Raw genomic sequence first — 18,254 nt, 5'->3', positions numbered from 1 at the left:
GTGTATGTGGTTTGGTTTACACAACTGTTGGTGTGCCAAGGAAACAGCCAGCCAAGCAACTAACCTTTACACAAAATGAATTTTATTTAGACAAACATAAACAGAATGGAGATTAAAACATTTGTGGTAAGTGGTTACTGCAAGGATGTGCATTGAGCATGGTAATGCTAGGGTATAAAAGCAAATATGATGAGCTCAAATTTATATCAAAGCACTTACCTAAATTTACTCAACCTTTTTTGTAAAGTTTCAAGTTTGTCCATAAGGGTTTTTTAATGAATATTATATTCCACAATGCTGCATTAAATTGATCAAAAGTGACAGTAAATACATGTAACAAATTTCAAATACATGCTGTTCTTTCAAACTTTGCATTCAAAGAATCTTTAAACTATCACAGCACAACTGTCAAGAAGTATTTAAACAGCATATTAGACTGATTCAGCTTTGCCTCAAAGGAACAAATAGCATTTTAAATGTATGAAACAGAACGGTTAGGTTTTAAATTCTCACTATTGTTTTCTGTTTTTGAACAATTAAGTCTTGGTGAGCATAAGAAACTTAAATGTTACCATCCCCAAACTTTGAACGGTAGTCTTGAAATTGCAAATTAAGTTTGCAATTTGCAAATGAAGTAAACAGTAGTTTAAGGAATACATAGTGCTACTATATTGTATCCTTGTAGGATATGATTACTGGCCAGCCTTGCAGCATTTTTAACCCACTGATGCTCTTCGGTCATTTCTGACCGACAAATTTTCTGTTTTAAAATTTTGAAGTGATCAACAAGAACGGTGGGGCTACTCACTACTGAGTCCTTTTTTGACACTTAGTACTGTTGTGCGTTTATTTTGGGCTATGGTCTTAAACTTTTGATCAGCTGATGAACAGCCTGTTTCAGTTTAAATGCAGTTTTCAATAAATAACCTACTCTCTATTTTTTTGTCTCTTGCTCCTGTTTCTTCTTTTGGCATTTTGAAGCAGCACTTACCACCCGGTTATGATCCACAAGTGTGAAATGTGTAAAACTTGCAATGCATCCACTGGTCTTAAGATTTTTTTCAGGAGTGTATTAAAAATACCATCAAATCATCTCAAAATATAAAATTAAAAATATATATTAAAGAAAAATAAATTGCATTGGTTTTGCTGGTGTGGAGGAAGATTAATTTTTAGGTGTCCGGTCACTTATAATCGGGAAGACACAACTTTGTTGTTGTAAAAGTAATTACAGTAATGGGAGCTGTCCATTGTGCTGAATTTGTCAAAACCAATCACAGAATATCTCAAGTACGCAAATGTCATTCGTGACCGTTTCAGGACAGCAGCGCAGGCCAGTGGAGATTATAGCTTCAATGTCATTGTAGTTGAAGTGAAGGGACGACTGTCATCTATGGTGCTGCAGGTCTGCAGCTGAACATATCTCGCCCAGGGGACTCGTTTTATAAAACGCGAAAAATTCACGCTAATGGAATGATTTAAAATACGGTGTTCGACGTGAGAAGGTAAATTACTTTCCAGGGTCCAGATGAAGAATATATATATAGGCGAGATGGCAGACGTTGAATACACCACGAAGGTCTCGCTCGAATACTTTAAATGCGGCGCTCACTCGCAGAGCCGCAGACTAAGCTTTCGATAGCGGTCTTTTTTTCTTTCTTTTTTTTTCCACAACGCATTGAACAGTGATACTGTGACAGAAGGCGTTCTGCCGCCCTCTACTGGGGATATGGCAAAAACACAACACTTGCATGACGAGCTTTGAAATTTCTTGAGAACTCATGAAACCTGCAGGTTTTTAGAAATTCTTTTAGCAAATTAGAAAGACCAAATTAATGATTTTTCAAAAATGATTATAATTATAACCCTGTAATTAAGATAGATAAAATGTGAATGTTATCGACTAGCAATAGCAATGTATGAAATCATGTTTTTGCCAAGTTATGGTAAAAAAAAAGCAAGATGTAATTTTCATTTTAATGCTTCGGTTAGAAGGACAATGGCACAAAATGAAATGTGTATCTCTTCCTTAACTTCTTAAAAAAAAAAAAAAACATTTTACATTAAAGACTAGGTGGCTGCAGCTCTCTCTTCATTGCTGATTAAAATTGACTGCTCTTCAGTATCTTGGTTTTTGATTGGCTGTTCTTTTGAAGAAATGGGCAGTCTTGAAACTAAAGTGGACAATCGGTGAAGAACGAGATCTGCTGTAGTTCTCAGACTGTGCTGTTGGGGGGAATATGACAAGAGAAAAACAGAGGCTTAATTTACTAAAAACATCATGATAATGATGATGCTAATAATAATAAATCAGCTCAGTGATAGTCACCTGAAGTATATGCAGGCCTTTTAAGGTAAGAACAGCTAACTCTCTTAGTCCATCTCCTGCCAGGTCAAGATAAATCAGTGACAGTAGGGGACTTTTAAAACTCCGTCTCCACAACAGCTGTAACTTATCTTCCAAAACTCCTGTTGGTTGGGGAAATTTGTAGCAGAGTAGGTCCTATAAATCACAAACAACATCATTGTGCATACTGGTTAGCTGCTTATATTTCAAATTACCACCAGTATTATAAACTCTTTCATTGGGGCATACTTTTGTTCTCTTGCATGCATTTCTGTATTTTAAATACAGCACTCTACCTGCCCATATGTTCCCAGCAGCAACTCATGCTGCCCGTCAAAGTCCAGATCAACAACAAGAGCACAGAGAACCGCATCACACTGGTCGCTTTCTGCCAAACACAGCTGTCTGCTCAATCCATACTGCTCTACATCCCTGAACACACACACAATAATTTTACACTCAACCAGACACATGGCACACAAAAAGCATGCTTAAGAGACTCTAACCTGTAAACAACAGCAATTTCTATCGCACTGGTTACCAACAGATTAAATGTTATCCTTTGACTATCTGTGGAGGAAAGACAGACAAAGAGAGATTAATAACAAAGCCTAGACTACATGAATATATATATATATATATATATATATATATATATATATATATATATATATATATATATATATATATATATATATATATATATATACAATTTGTAATCAATGCCTTAATCAATATTAATCTTCTTATATTATTATAATGATTCTTTCCACTGATGATTTTGCTTAAGAGAACCACTGATTGTTTCTTGTTTTCTAAATTTTGTGTTTGGTCTCTGAGGAGTGGCTGAGGGTCTGGCCAAGAGATGTGTGATGTGTCACTAAACACTTGATAGCAACAAGATGTTGTGTTTTTGGATTTTGAACTTGTCACACACCCCTAACAGGCCAGGGGCCCGTTCTTCGTACCTCGCTTAATACATCCAAGATGATTTGATAGATCCCAGATCTTTTAATCCCGATGAATCATATCTGGCTAATTTGGTTCTTCTAACGAATTTGCGGATTGGATTAAAATATCTGGATTAAGTTATCTGAGATCACTGCTCGTGCCTGTGTTCACTGAAGAGGGCAGATGCATCGATACTCGAAACCACGATCAGCAATGCAAAGATTGGCTGGCGTCAAAACAACGTAATGACATCATATAATTAAAAAGCCACCTGGCAAAAAACTTGTCAAAGAAAAAAAAAGAACCTTTATAAGGAAACAGACAAACGAACGAACCAACATAAAAGTTAGATAAATTAAATTGGCACTGTTTTGATGAACATTATTCCTAATTATTTATATTCACGATTTTATAATATTTGTACACACTTTACATTTTGATTTTAATGTTCTAATTTAATTTTTAATTCAATTTGAAGCAGATTTGTTATGTGAGAATATTAATTAAAGTTTCTTAACAGTCAAGATCAAATTATCTGTATCTCTTGCGCTGCATTAAGCCATATCCCATAATATCCGTCATCACTCTTATAGATGCATTCAATATAAAAATAGATCTCTCTTCTATAATAATTGGTATGAAAACAACATTGTGTTAGTTAAACAACTTTTAAATTCAAACTGTATTTTATTATCTTATAGTGAATTTTTGGATAAATTTGGGTTTCCAGTTACACCAAAAGAGTATGCTGTTGTATTTGGTCCCATACCTCAACAAGTTATACAATTTGTAAGAGTGTGTGGAAGTGATTCTTCTGAGGCAGTATATGTTCAAGACAGCATGTTTTTAGGAGACATTGACATTCTGAAACACACTAATAAACATATTACGGATATTATAACAGGTGAAACACCTACTCATAAAAGTTTATTGTGGAACAGTGTATTTAGGAATATAAACTGGAATAAAGCTTGGTGTATTTGTGAACCATTCTGCTTATATAATAACGTAAAAGAAGTTACATTTAAAATGTTACATGGTATAAATCCTGCTAAAAATGTATTAGAGAGGTTTAATTTAGATATTGATTATTCATGTGATTTTTGTTCAAAAGAAAAAGAATCTATTATTTATCTATTTTGTGATTGTATATACACAAAGATTTTTTGGGTGGACATTGAAAATTTCTTTAGAAGGAAAACAAATATTATATTATATTTAAATAAAATTATTTTGATATATGTATACATTATTCAAATGAACGTGATAATAATACTAATTTCACCTTTATTGCACAACTTTTTATTATTTGGGGAAAATTTCATATACACAAGAAGAAATGGTCAGGATCCAAGCCACATTTTATTCATTTTCTTCAGGAGACTAAGGACTATTGCACCAGTTTAAAGAATAGCATGAATAAAAAAGCAAGAAAGACTTGAAATATTCTTAAAGAATATAATTGTTTTGATTAATTTATCAAGGTTTGTATACTCTGGCATTTTTTGTTTCATTGTTCCTTTTTATTTCTTTTTTATTTAATTTGTGTTGTATATGTGTATTAATATATCTTCTTTGCTGTATTTTACATGTTTTTTGGCAATAATAAAAAAAAAAGATTAACTGCACAATGTTTGTAAACCTCCAATACATCTATAAAGTAATTATTCCATCACAATTCACAAATGAATCTCTCAACCAAGTGACTGTGCCTATAGTATTATACACACATTTTACACAACATTAAAATATTATTTTCAAATAAACTTTTATATTTATTATTTTAAATTATTATACTCTTGTAATAAAGTAGCAGTGGCTGGAACAGATTTTAAGTATCACCTCAAGATGCAATCTAATCCTGTTTACATTAAATAAGTTGCTCCCGAGCAGGTTTAAGCTAACGGACCTGTTGCTATGACAACAAGTCCAGGATGAGCTTTAAAGAACCAAACAATCCGAGATCAAGCCAAATCGTCAACAATCAAATCCAGCTAATTGAGTTAGCCACGTACGAAGAACAGGCCCCAGGAGTGCAGAAACAGTGTTTGCTTACTTAGCTCTGCTTCCAGATATGAAATATGGATTTGTCTTTTCTTTTTTTTTAATCTATTATATTTAATTTTAAAAACTTCCTGAAACACCAAAGAATAAAGATGAATATTCCCTGTACTATTGTCTGTACCTCTCACTAAAAGAAAGCACATGCTATCAGTTTGTTTTGGGAAACATTCTAGTTAGAATTGGAGCTTAATCAGCTCCAACCTTGGAGAGACTGTGTATCTGTCTATGTGCAAAATATTCTGTTGAGAATAGGCATCCTAAGAGATGTGTGGATTTGTTGTTCTGGGCAAGGTGGCGCCTGCTCCAAACCTGGAAGGACACTACAGGCCTAATTCCAGGGTGAAAGCATCAACAAGTAGCACGTCTATGGACATGTGCATTTGATTAACGGACAATGTGTGGAAATTTCCCATGACTGCATTTTCTCTGAGCCAATCAGTATCCAACTTTAAGTAATGACGTGGATAGACCTTAAAAACGGTACAACTGTATGTATGAGAGGCGGGGTGACAAGAAAGGGTAGAGAGGGAGTGCAGCCTACGAACTCCTTGTGAGACCTGAAGCTGGCTTCTGCTAATGAAACTGCAAACTATCCTTCAGTAAATTTGTATTTAATTCATTTCACTCCTGACTCTTGCTCTTCATTTTTCACAAATGGTCTTGGGTCATAAACTGTTAACCTTCTAACACCAGATAGCTTAGCAAGCATTTATAACCTTGCATAAAAATCTGTCAAATAATAGCTTTTTCAACTTTCTATTCATCAAAGAATCTTGAAAAAAAAATCAGTTTCCACCCAAATATTAAGCAGCACAATTGTTTTTGACATTGGTAATAATAGATTAAAAAAAAATCTCATGAACAGCAAATCAGAATATCAGAATGATTTCTAAAGGATCATGTCAGTCTCCAGTTTTTCACGATTCTGCATAATTCGTCATTTCACCGCAAAATAATCACAAAACATCTATTTAAATAAAACTATTATTTAAAGCTGTAATGCATTGTTTTCATGAGGATAAGGTTGTAGTGCATGCGCAGTATGTGGTCTTTGTGAACGCGAAAGTAAATCTTTCTCACCTGCAGCCTGGCATAATGTGAAACTCAAGTAATGATGTGAAAATTCATCTATGACATCACAGGATTAAAATACTAACATTGTTTAATATATAAAATTATACATTATAAAAATATTGTACATTATTACAGTTAAACTGTATTTTTGTTAAAAAAAATAGAGCTTTCTTTCAAAAACATTCATTTCAAAAGCATATTAATCCCTCTCAGACTCTATATTTTAAACTCACAGTGTTTTGGATGTGAGCTTTAAAACTCAGACTTTCATGTTAGACAAAAGCATACTCTCTAGGGAATAATATCTATGTTTTACATTCTCTTTATAACTGGTGATAATATGAGCTGTATTACTCACTGTTTGTCTCAGTGTTCTGGTGCTGCTCTTTCAAAGGAAACAGTAGCACAGTGGAGATGGGGCTGTCATGCTGAACACGCCAGTTCTGGAGAATTTCTAATGCAGTAAATGTGCAAAGAAAGTCAGAACTTTTATTAGACTAAATTACATTTTAAGAACAGAAAAGAAAAACCATTGAAGTGTGTTTCTCACCAGGCTCCTTTTGGTTGACAACAGAAAGTCCCACAGTACCGTTCTGACATCCAAAAGCAGTGAGGCGTCGGTTTTGATCAATACTTAAGACATCTAACCATAATACACTGCAATGCACACAAAGTACATATAAAAATACCAAGTATTAATTGATTACATCTAACATAAAAGCTCATTATCCAAACCTGAACTTCAGAAAAGTAAACACTCACTTGCTTGGCAGCTCCTGCAGTTCAGGAAAGAGTCTTTCCACTGGCTGTTCCTCAAACTGGTGCAAAGAGGCATTCTACCAATCAGACATAGAGGATGAACTTTAAATCTTTACTATAAAAAATATGAGAGCAAAAGCAAAGCCTTATGCTAACTCAGCTGAGCTGACCTCTTTGTAAAGATGTATACGCTGATCATGCCCGCTGAGAAGAAAGACGGTCTCGCTGGATCCATCTCCACAATGCACCCTGCAAATCAAACATACTTCTGAATGCTAAAACTTTGTTGATTTTCAACGAAAACAACACACTGCTATTTAAATATAAAAAGATCATGAAACATAAATGAACAACACAACAACACACTCACTCAGTGTGATAGAGCTGGAAGGGAGTGAACTGGAGCTCTAGGTTCAGACAGCTTTCTGTCAACAAGATGAAACCCTCAGATTATTCAGTATGGACCAATTTCATGTGATTTGTGAATTCTTCTTTGTCTCAAACACGTTTTTTGAACAATATGACAAACTCACGTGCAATAGACTCCAGGTTAAACTCTGACCCTGGTTCATAATCGCAGTAAATGTTAAGGAAAGGAGTTGCTTTATCTCCCGAGTCCTGAGAGGAAAGAGATCACCATAAAAATGCATTAACCAGAAAATGCTGCAAAAATGTCAGCTCTCATGGATGGAGACAGAGAGTGAGCGAGGGAAATGTTCCATTTAGTTTAAAACACGTTACTTAAGGCAGTTAATTATGATGCACACCTTAATGAAGGTTATTCCTACCACCAGTCCTCTTTTAGGTGCTGTTTTGTTGAAGGCGTCAATAGAGACGATTTCTGCATCAACTTTATTAACAAAACAAGAAACGTTTTTGCATTAGACAGCTAAAACAAAATACTTTCTAAGCAAACGAACAGTTTGTTACCTGGTATATATGTGAACTGAATCTCTCTGGCCACCGGTCTGATCTTCTTCTGCAGGTCCTGGTATCTGAAGCACACTACTTTCCCCTTCAGAGTCGCTGCCAGTAATTCCTGCTCGCCTGCCTGACATAGTCCGTATATGTTACTCTGCGAGGGAAAACGACTAAAACTGTCTTCCACAAATGGACACAAACCTTTTATATCCGGCAACATCTTACAGACGATCACAACAGAAAAAAAAGAAAAAAACTAGTGACACACTAGTGACAAAACAACATCCGTGTGTGGGCGGGCTGTGAGATAATTAAACCAATCATTTGTCTTTCAAACCGCCTGACAAATCAGAGTCCAACTGAGGCTGTCGTCATCACCTGTCGCCGACAATGATACACAATACACTTATGTTTATTAAGCGCGAATATGCCACACCACATTGTTTCTTGATTATTTATCATGTGTCTAGTTTTTTTTGTGGTTAATATGCATTAAACTGAAACCAGTGGGATACTATTGCTATTATTTTATTAGTTTTATTAGTGTTTCCTCCAACAGGGGGCGAAATTGCATGCATTAGCCTATTTCATTTAACGCATAATGCCTTAACCAGTTTAGTGGTTTAAACTTTATTTTGTGCTGCAACTACAATGTAGACAAACTTCCTGACAAAGTATCATTATTTCACAAACAAGTTCCATTAGCATGGTGGTCCCTTACAAACAAAATATACATTTTCACCCCATAAATACAGCCTACTATGTAATAATAGAGACATACTATATAAAAATGAATCTGTTTTCTTCTCTAATTGGGTTGAGAAACAGATTGTTTTTGTGAGTTGTTTAATAGGAATGGACAGCTTACACACACACACACACACACACACACACACACACACACACACACACACACACACACACACACACACACACACACACACACACACACACACACACACACACACACACACACACACACACACACACATACATTATACATTCAAGATATTTGTACATTCAAATAGTTATTTTTGAATAGCCTTTTTCTTAATTGAAGCACAAATATATACACTCACCTAAAGGATTATTAGGAACACCATACTAATAGTATGTTTGACCCTATTTCACCTTCAGAACTGCCTTTCTATGTGGCATTGATTCAACAAGGTGCTGAAAGCATTCTCACATCTAGGGCAAGAAGCTCCCGTTCCACCACATCCCAAAGATGCTCTATTGGGTTGAGATCTGGTGACTGTGGGGGCCATTTTAGTACAGTGAACTAATTATCATGTTCAAGAAACCAATTTGAAATGATTCAAGCTTTGTGACATGGTGCATTATCCTGCTGGAAGTAGCCATCAGAGGATGGGTACATGGTGGTCAGAAAGGGATGGACATGTTCAGAAACAATGCTCAGGTGAGCCGTGGCATTTAAACTATGCCCAATTGGAACTAAGGGGCCTAAAGTGACCCAAGAAAACATCCTCCATACCATTACACCACCAGCAGCCTGCACAGTGATAACAAGGCATGATGAATTCATTTTCTCTTTCTGTTTACGCCAAATTCTGACTTTACCATCTGAATGTCTCAACAGAAATCGAGACTCATCAGACCAGGTAACATTTTTCCAGACTTCAATTGTCCAATTTTGGTAAGCTTGTGCAAATTGTAGCCTCTTTTTTCTATTTGTAGTGGAGATGAGTGGGAACCGGTGGGGTCTTCTGCTGTTGTAACCCATCGATGGAACGAGTGGTTATTTCAGTCAAAGTTGCTCTTCTATCAGCTTGAATCAATCAGCCTATTCTCCTCTGACCTCTAACATGGCATTTTCACCAACAGGACTGTGGCTTACTGGATGTTTTTCCCTTTTTACACCATTGTTTTTAATATGGTTATGTGAATATCCCAGTATCTGAGCAGATTGTGAAATACTCAGACCGGCCCGTCTGGCACCAACAACCATGCCACACTCAAAATTGCTTAAATCGCCTTTCTTTCCCATTCTGACATTCAGTTTGGAGTTCAGGAGATTGTCTTGAGCAGGACCACGCCCCTAAATGCATTGAATCAAGTGCCATGTGATTGGATAATTAGATAATTGGAATTATATATATATATATATATATATATATATATATATATATATATATATATACACACACAGTGAGGACGTTTGTGTAGGCTAGGCTACATTGTGTTTGCACCATGTCTTTTGTTTGTTTATCAGTAAAATTTCTTAAAACTGAATTGATTCTAGATAAATAAACATAATCTCCACTAGAGGGCCAGCGAAGCTGTCAACTGGTTATTGGGGCCCTTTTTAGCATATAGCCCCACTGACATTAAACCCCTTTTTAATCTGACTGTGACCCAAAGTCTGTGCACATGACATATGGGATATATTTTGATTATCAGCAAATAGCTGCCTTATCACAACATCTTCACATAGAAACAGTCTGCATTATACATTGCTCACCAGTTGTTTTGAATACCTGTATTATGAAGTGATTCCAGTCACTGGTTTGTGAGAGATTAAAGTAGTCAGAAGAAGAGACACTGCTTTATTTAGCGCATATTCCAACTTTTTGATGAATCTGTAGTCTCACTGTGGAGAATATTGTTATATATTCATGCTTAACTCACACTGTTTAGAGAGCGTGTGTGTGTTTGTTTGTGTGTGTGCGTGCGTGTGTCCAGCGTGTGTGTTTCTTTGAGGATTAGAATTGTGTGAGTGATTGGTGCTGACAGCGGTCTGTGTATTACTGGCTGGCCTGCAGATTAAGCCGCTCCTTTTTAGACTGCCTAATCTGGATTAACTGATGCAGTGTGCCTGCAATGATGCGGCCCACCCCTCTCTCTCTCTCTCTCTCTCTCTCTCTCTCTCCTCTCTCTCTCTCTCTCTCTCTCTCTCTCTCTCTCTCTCTCTCTCTCTCTCTCTCTCTCTCTCTCTCTCTCTCTCTCCCTTCTTTACCCCAATCCATCTTCACGTTTTTCTTTCCTTTACCTCTATTTGCGTAGGAACATTTTGTTTATTTCATCTATCTAACTCAGATTAAATGTTTGTTGCAATGTCACTGTCGGCTGTGTATTTCTGTGCTAATGTGTTCTGGTGCGCGCGCGTGTGTGTGTGCGCGCGCGCGTGTGCCTGCGGATTAGAGTTTAGTCCACTTCCATAATTGCTCTTGTGCTGCGTAGCTGGTTGTTGCCAGATGGACGGACTGGTCCACCCCCCACCCCCCTCTGACCCACCCTCCACAAAACTTTGCCTTCTGCAAGCGCACAAGCCCAGATCCTAAACACATAAACATACAAACATCCTATACTGACACAGAACAACAACAAATAATCTCTTCATAATTGTATTGTTCGTACAGTAAAGTATTAAAGAATTACAAGAAAAAAATGTTTAGTAGCCTTATTATTAATGTGTCGCATAAATAAACAGACAAAGAATTTTTCATGTCAGTTCTTTACTTTATATATATATAAATAAAGAGCTGACATGCTAACTATTATACTATTATAACTAAGCCTGTATATATATTTGTTACATTGATTGGGGGAGAGGGGGAAAGATGGAATATTGTTTGTATGTGTGTAGCAAAATAAACTTGATTCTAAAGAAGAAAGATATTTGAATTTCTTTCTAAGATTTGCCTATACCATCTCATATTTCTTTTTCAAATGACCTAAAAATAAATTTTTTTTTTTGCTTTATTTGGTAAAGCAAGCTGACTGAACCCAAAGCAACAGTCTCAGCAAGTCATATTCTACTCCTATTTGTCACCAAATTTGTCAAGACATTTTGTAACTCTCATTCTTGTGTTCAGAATTATACTATTGTATCACATCTTTAGGCAAGACATATACAAGTTTTAATTAAGAGAATCCGACATTTTCCTTTGTCCCTTGGCTGTTGAGTTTTTGCTGTACTTAGTAGGGATGACATCTAGTCACAGCCAAATAACCCTGTTTGCACCGCGTCTGTTTAAAGCCAACCTATCACATTCAGTTCATCTTGAGTGCCAATTGACGCCTTTCTCTCACCTCTCCCTCTCTCTCTGTACTTACACTCAAACAAACAATTTCAAATCTCAAAAACCTTTCAAATAAAACATGTGATGTTCATTCTATAATACATAGTTAAAATGTCAAATAGCTCCATTACAGCAAATTCAGCTGCAGATCCTCTCCTTTGTCTTAACATCCTTTCAAATGGCGGTTGTCTATCTTCTTTTAGCTTTTCATTTAGCATCACTGGTCAAGATAACACTCGTCCTTCTAGTCTTAATGTTTTTTTTATTCACATAAAACATTTCATCCATACATTTCTTAACTCTTCCTCTATTTACCCCTTTGGGTCCTGTCTCCCCCCCCCCCCCCCCCCCCCCATGTGGTGTATGTTCTATTTTTCTCTAGAAGTTTCTATTTCCCCTCTTTATCCAGGGTTCAGGAACTATTTACATATCATGTTAGAATAATTCAGCAGTGTGTGTGTGTGTGTGTGTGTGTGTGTGTGTGTGTGTGTGTGTGTGTGTGTGTGTGTGTGTGTGTGTGTGTGTGTGTGTGTGTGTGTGTGTGTGTGTGTGTGTGTGTGTGTGTGTGTGTGTGTGTGTGTGTGTGTGTTTGTGACATATATGAGGACACAAATGTGTATAATGACATGGATAAGAGGTGGGTATTACAAGGAGAGGGTGAAATATGAGGACATTGGCCATGTCCCCACTTTTCAAATTGCTTATAAATCATACAGGACGAGTTTTTTTTGTTTGTTGAGAAACTAAAAATACGGTTTGTACAGTATAAAAAACATTACGCCTATGTTCACATATATCACTAAAACAAACGTGTGTGTGTGTTTGTGCGTGCGTGCGTTTGTGTGTGTGTGTGTGTGTGTGTGTGTGTGTGTGTGTGTGTGTGTGTGTGTGTGTGTGTGTGTGTGTGTGTGTGTGTGTGTGTGTGTGTGTGTGTGTGTGTGTGTATCAGGTCTAGTCAAAAAATAAAATGTAAAGAGCAGGCTAATTTTACAAACTTTACAAACCATGTCATGTGGTGTGAAATATTTTAGTGATATGCAGTTTCGTTTCGTCAAGACATAGGCTAGTAAAAGTTTGCTATCAATTAACTGATATTAACCTAATAACTAAATTATGTCAAATAAATGATTTATATTATTCAAGTTGCAATGTAAAACTGTAAAAAGAGGCTGAACAAGAAAATGTCCACAAGAAACATTAAGCTCATATCCGGAATCATTTGATTAACGAATGAAAAGTGTGTGTTCAAATGACTGTTCCGTCAACAGCAGCCATTTCAGTAGCCTAACGTTTCTATAAAGATAGCAAAAATATAGAGCTAATAAACGAAAAACAAAGCATTTTAAAATCGAAATTGTATTATGCAAATTGTAAACTGAATGTAAATTATTTTACGAAAAAGCATTGCAAACTGAATGTAAATTATTTTACGAAAAACAAAAACATGCACAAGCCTATACAGCCTACGCTTTTTATTTATTTACATTGCTTGTAAGGCTGTGTCCCTTATAGCTGGAACTATTTTTGCTTTCGGGTGCATTTTTACATTTGTAGGCTATAGGGCACATTTTTCTATAGCCTACAGCGTTTCAAATAGGCTACACTAAGTGTAAAATACTTACACCGGTGTAATTAATTCATGGTTACTACGGTTCGTAACACAGGTAACTAGTATATCTAGAGAATATTATTAGAAACATATAAAAATATATCTGTGACATTTTGGGTCATTGTTCATGGTTTATGAACATGCTGTAGCCTAAGCCAATAGATTCGATATAGCCTATTTGAGTTTTTTTCCCCCTTTAATTTCTTTACTGCTAGGCTTTATATCGGCCTACGGTATACTTTACTCTATATATACTAGGCTATATTTTACTGTCTATAGGCCTATAGCACGTGATACACGTCAAAGTTGGAGGAGAGAGAGAGAGAGAGAGAGAGAGAGAGAGAGAGAGAGAGAGAGAGAGAGAGAGAGAGAGAGAGAGAGAGAGAAGAGAGAGAGAGAGAGAGAGAGAGAGATGCCCCTTGATTAGCTGCTCGGTCTCTTATTTCTTCTAGTGTCCCGCTCCTGATCGGTCTTGCCCAAGGGACACGCGCCTAAACAGCTCCAAAACCTCCAAAACTTTTGTTTCGCTATAATAATACATTTGCTTTTACGGTTTCACATTAAACTAAACTCATCTTTGATACTCCGCACGATATGAATAACATAGCTAAACGGGGTAGCGTGTAAATTTGTTCAAGGCACTGACAACCGGGAAAACATCTACAGGTGTTTGGAGCCGCGAGACTTAAGGAGCACCGCACGCGCCAGTCGCGAGCACAGACACGCGGCCGTCAGTGGCAGAGCGCGACCCCCGACCCGTAAAAAGAGCGTCACAAAAGAAAAAAAGAGAGTGTGTGAGAGAGAGAGAGGGAGGGAGTGGAGAGAGAGAGAGAGAGCAATAGAGAGAGTGTGCGAGAGACGCGGCCGTCCCAAGAATGATGTCCTACATAAAGCAGCCCCATTATGCTGTGAACGGGTTAACACTGTCCGCCTCAGGAATGGACCTGCTCCACACCGCCGTCGGCTACCCAGGTCAGTTATTTCTCATTAATAATTTATAATATGTTTGTGTCCGATTTTTAAATAATATTCGTGGTCGTCGAAGTCAAAAGAGAGGGGACAAACAAAACTAAAAGGTATCCTCATCTTTCCTGAGTTTCCTTTTTGCATGCATTGTCCCTTTCCCCTTACAATTTAGGCAAAGTAAATATAGCCTAATTTCACTAGTTGATAGTTGATGGACGTTTACTGAACTTGCTCACGTAGTACTAGCCTAACAAACTTAGTGCCCAAGTTCTAAAAAAAAATTAAATAAGTCTATATAAAAAAAATGCCTATAGATATAAAATATATAGGCTAGGCAACCTATTTAAAATTCATTATTTTAAATAGGGTTATTTAGCCTACACAAAACGTATTTGTCGTTGTAAGAATTTGATTTAATATGTAAAAAACAATCATTTTCTTTCAATTTTGAATGTTATGTGATTGTAGCCTATGTATTTTCCTGCATGTTTAAGTTAACTTAGCCCGTAATGAAAAGCAGCCTAATTTTAAAAAATGTAACCAGATTTCGTCTGTTTTATTCGCCCGTTTTGTTACAAATAAAAAATAAAAAATCATAATAGTAGCCTACTGAGTAAAGAATAAAAATAAGACTGAATGGATTTAAAAAACAATTGTATGTAAATATTAATAAATCACTAATAAATAGGCCTAAATAAAAATACTGACGTCAGAAACGATCTTTATGCACGGCCTTAGAGACAGATCTATCTATCTATCTATCTATTTATCTATCTATCTATCTATCTATCTATCTATCTATCTATCTATCTATCTATCTATCTATCTATCTATCTATCTATCTATCTATCTATCTATCCATCCATCCATCCATCCATCCATCCATCCATCCATCCATCCATCCATCCATCCATCCATCCATCCATCCATCCATCCATCCATCCATCTATCTATCTATCTATCTATCTATCTATCTATCTATCTATCTATCTATCTATCTATCTATCTATCTATCTATCTATCTATCTATCTATCTATCTATCTATCATGACAATGGACAGTCCAAATCCCTCCCCTTTCTCTCACCAACATCAGCCATATTAATGACTGTTAAACATTGATGATGCTACCATGTAAAACATACAGTTTTCAATTTTCTCTTTTATATGCATTTTTTCAACCTTAGAAAATAAAGTTGTTCTCTTACTGTATGGTGTGAATGTTTTTATGAACAGCCACTCCGAGGAAGCAGCGCCGGGAGCGTACTACCTTCACACGCACCCAACTGGACATTCTGGAAGCCCTGTTCACCAAAACACGCTACCCAGACATATTCATGAGAGAAGAGGTGGCTCTGAAAATCAACCTTCCCGAGTCCAGAGTTCAGGTGAGTCTGTCCTCCTCAAACTGAGACACATCTTTCTGCACACTTGTCCTATGACTGATGTAGCAGAAACAGACAGTGCTCTTCAAATAAAATAAAATGCATTTATCCCAGCATCTAACAAACACTTACTTGATATGATGCAAGGAAGATAAACAATATATCTACAACTAAATATGTACAGTGTGTTAAAAGCTGAATCAATTCTAATTTAAGTACTGAAAGTGACCACAGACTCTGACAGTTAAAGTCAGTGTGTGTGAGGCCCATTATTAAGGCAGGTCTTGATACCTGGATTGAGATCACCATCACATCCTTTTTGACCAAAGGAGAAATTAGTCAAACAATTATTTAATCTTTAACCTATTTCTCTCAGGTGTGGTTTAAGAACCGTCGTGCTAAATGCCGCCAACAGCAACAGCAGACGAGCGGTCAGCCCAAGCCCCGTCCCCCCAAAAAGAAGTCCTCTCCACCCCCAGAGCTGACCTCTGATCCTGGTGCAAGCTCCTCTGTGGTGGCTGCTCCGGTCCAGGCAGTGCCCCCTAGTGCCAGTGTAGGCACAGCACCTGTTTCTGTGTGGAGTCCCACCTCTCTATCTCCCCTTCCCGATCCATTATGTGGCTCCGGCACGCCTTGCGTGCAGCGCCCCGCTCCCTATCCCATGAGCTACGGTCAGCCCTCCACCTACAGCCAGGGCTACAGCTCCTCTCCTTACTTCAGTGGATTGGATTGCAGCCCGTACCTCTCTCCCATGACCACTCAGCTGTCTGCGAGTGGGGGTGCCCTCTCTCCCCTCACCGTGCCCTCTATGGGCGGCTCGCTCAGCCAGTCACCCTCCCTCTCCTCCCAAGGATACAGCACCTCTTCTCTGGGTTTCAGTTCCGTAGACTGCCTGGACTACAAGGACCAGCAGGCCTGGAAGCTCAACTTCAGCACTGTGGACTGCCTCGATCATAAATTCCAGGTGCTGTAGAAGAAAAAGTGAGCGATTGAAGAAAAAAAACAAAGATGAAGGGAGAATTATGAGAAGATGCATGAAGAATAAATGAAATAGAACTAATGCTTGAAATGCCGGAGACATTTTGATGATGAACAGGAATGAATCGGCAGGATTCATGTGATCTCAGAGGTGGAATGGGGGGCCCATTTTGGAACAGGTGAAGATTGTTCCTCTGTAAAGGAGATCTGCTCTGTGATTGGCTGAGAGTGAAGGAACTCCTTAAGTCTACCGATCAGTCATTATTATTAACCATTTACCTTACATATATACACACACACATGCAGTCAAATCGTTTTCACAACACATATTGGATATTTATCTATTCACTAAAACACTCACACACACACACCACAGAGAAATAATTGGAGGGGAACCTCTCAGTTTCTCTGCAGATACAAGCTTCTTGTGGGACAGAGTTCTTTCTACTTTTTTTCATAAGTTTGGTTGGTTTGTCTGTACTGGGAAGCATTAGAAGTTCTTGTGTAGTGCTTTTAGCTTGCTGTTATTTATGTATTTTTAAATTATGTTAACTTATAACAAGTAATGTTGTTTTATGTTAGTTTGAGTTACTCGTTACTTAATTAAACTTCATTTAATGGCATTATAGTCATACTGTTGATATATTTTCTATTTGGGTAATCTTGTGTTTAAAAATGTTGGTGTTTACAATTATTGTTATATTGGTTTGATCGAAAACATTCAGATGGGAACTAAAGGTTTTACATTTTATTCTTAGTTTAACTACACAATTAAATGTGGCTTTGTTTAACAAGAATTCACACAAGAGTTGTCTAACTTTGTTTCTTATTGATTATGCAAGATGAAGTACTAACTGTCATTAATATAGCATGGCTGGAAACTAAGTTAACAGCACGAATGACTATACGTGAAGGGAAGGGGGGGATTCATAGCTTTATTTATTTACAAGTTACTGTACAAAATGTAAAGTAAATAGCCAACCGATCACATGTAAATTTGTATATATAGTACGAGTGTGCAATGTTGTGGAATGTATACGCCAAAACTCATTTTGGCATCCATATGGTATGCTCTTTATGGCATGTATATGACACGCTCTTGGGTAGGATTAGGGGGGTGGGGGTGGGGAGTTCGTATGTATAATACGCCATAAAGTG

At 37.0% G+C, this 18,254-nt stretch overlaps 2 protein-coding genes across 3 annotated transcripts; one reads left to right on the top strand and one right to left on the bottom strand.

Annotated features, from left to right (window-relative positions):
- Window positions 1-60: 60 nt before the first annotated feature.
- On the bottom strand, window positions 61-8,404 carry kptn (kaptin (actin binding protein)). 2 transcript variants are annotated; one of them, XM_067438539.1, is made up of 12 exons: window positions 8,126-8,404; window positions 7,963-8,045; window positions 7,729-7,813; window positions 7,566-7,620; window positions 7,366-7,444; window positions 7,199-7,272; window positions 6,987-7,093; window positions 6,795-6,890; window positions 2,854-2,917; window positions 2,644-2,779; window positions 2,330-2,503; window positions 61-2,226 (listed from the first exon to the last, which is right to left on the bottom strand). In XM_067438539.1, the coding sequence occupies exons 1-12, from the start codon at window positions 8,334-8,336 to the stop codon at window positions 2,071-2,073; spliced, it is 1,320 nt and encodes a 439-aa protein (XP_067294640.1). In that variant the 5' UTR covers window positions 8,337-8,404; the 3' UTR covers window positions 61-2,070. The 2 variants fall into 2 exon arrangements, with proteins under 2 accessions (XP_067294640.1, XP_067294641.1); XM_067438540.1 differs by having other exon boundaries at window positions 7,984-8,045.
- A 5,835-nt stretch (window positions 8,405-14,239) lies between these two features.
- On the top strand, window positions 14,240-17,806 carry crx (cone-rod homeobox). The gene is made up of 3 exons (XM_067440126.1): window positions 14,240-14,740; window positions 15,970-16,121; window positions 16,495-17,806. Exons 1-3 carry the CDS (start codon window positions 14,644-14,646, stop codon window positions 17,089-17,091), a joined length of 846 nt encoding a protein of 281 aa, XP_067296227.1. The 5' UTR covers window positions 14,240-14,643; the 3' UTR covers window positions 17,092-17,806.
- Window positions 17,807-18,254: the final 448 nt, after the last annotated feature.

Source organism: Pseudorasbora parva, chromosome 3, assembly GCF_024679245.1.
Source record: "Pseudorasbora parva isolate DD20220531a chromosome 3, ASM2467924v1, whole genome shotgun sequence".
NCBI classification, from domain to species: Eukaryota; Metazoa; Chordata; class Actinopteri; order Cypriniformes; family Gobionidae; genus Pseudorasbora; species Pseudorasbora parva.
The sequence above is the reverse complement of the archived record's forward strand: the minus strand, read 5'-3'. Positions and strand labels throughout refer to the sequence as shown.

Bases quoted from the DNA above. Each gene is read 5' to 3' on its own strand.
- kptn (XM_067438539.1), bottom strand. From the start codon at position 8,336: ATGTTGCCGGATATAAAAGGTTTGTGTCCATTTGTGGAAGACAGTTTT. The intron at 7,621-7,728 runs GTGAGTTTGTCA...TCTTGTTGACAG, and splicing joins TAACCTGGAGTCTATTGCAC to AAAGCTGTCTGAACCTAGAG. The intron at 7,445-7,565 runs GTGAGTGTGTTG...TTTGATTTGCAG, and splicing joins TTCCAGCTCTATCACACTGA to GGTGCATTGTGGAGATGGAT.
- crx (XM_067440126.1), top strand. From the start codon at position 14,644: ATGATGTCCTACATAAAGCAGCCCCATTATGCTGTGAACGGGTTAACA. The intron at 14,741-15,969 runs GTCAGTTATTTC...TTTTATGAACAG, and splicing joins CACCGCCGTCGGCTACCCAG to CCACTCCGAGGAAGCAGCGC. The intron at 16,122-16,494 runs GTGAGTCTGTCC...TATTTCTCTCAG, and splicing joins TTCCCGAGTCCAGAGTTCAG to GTGTGGTTTAAGAACCGTCG.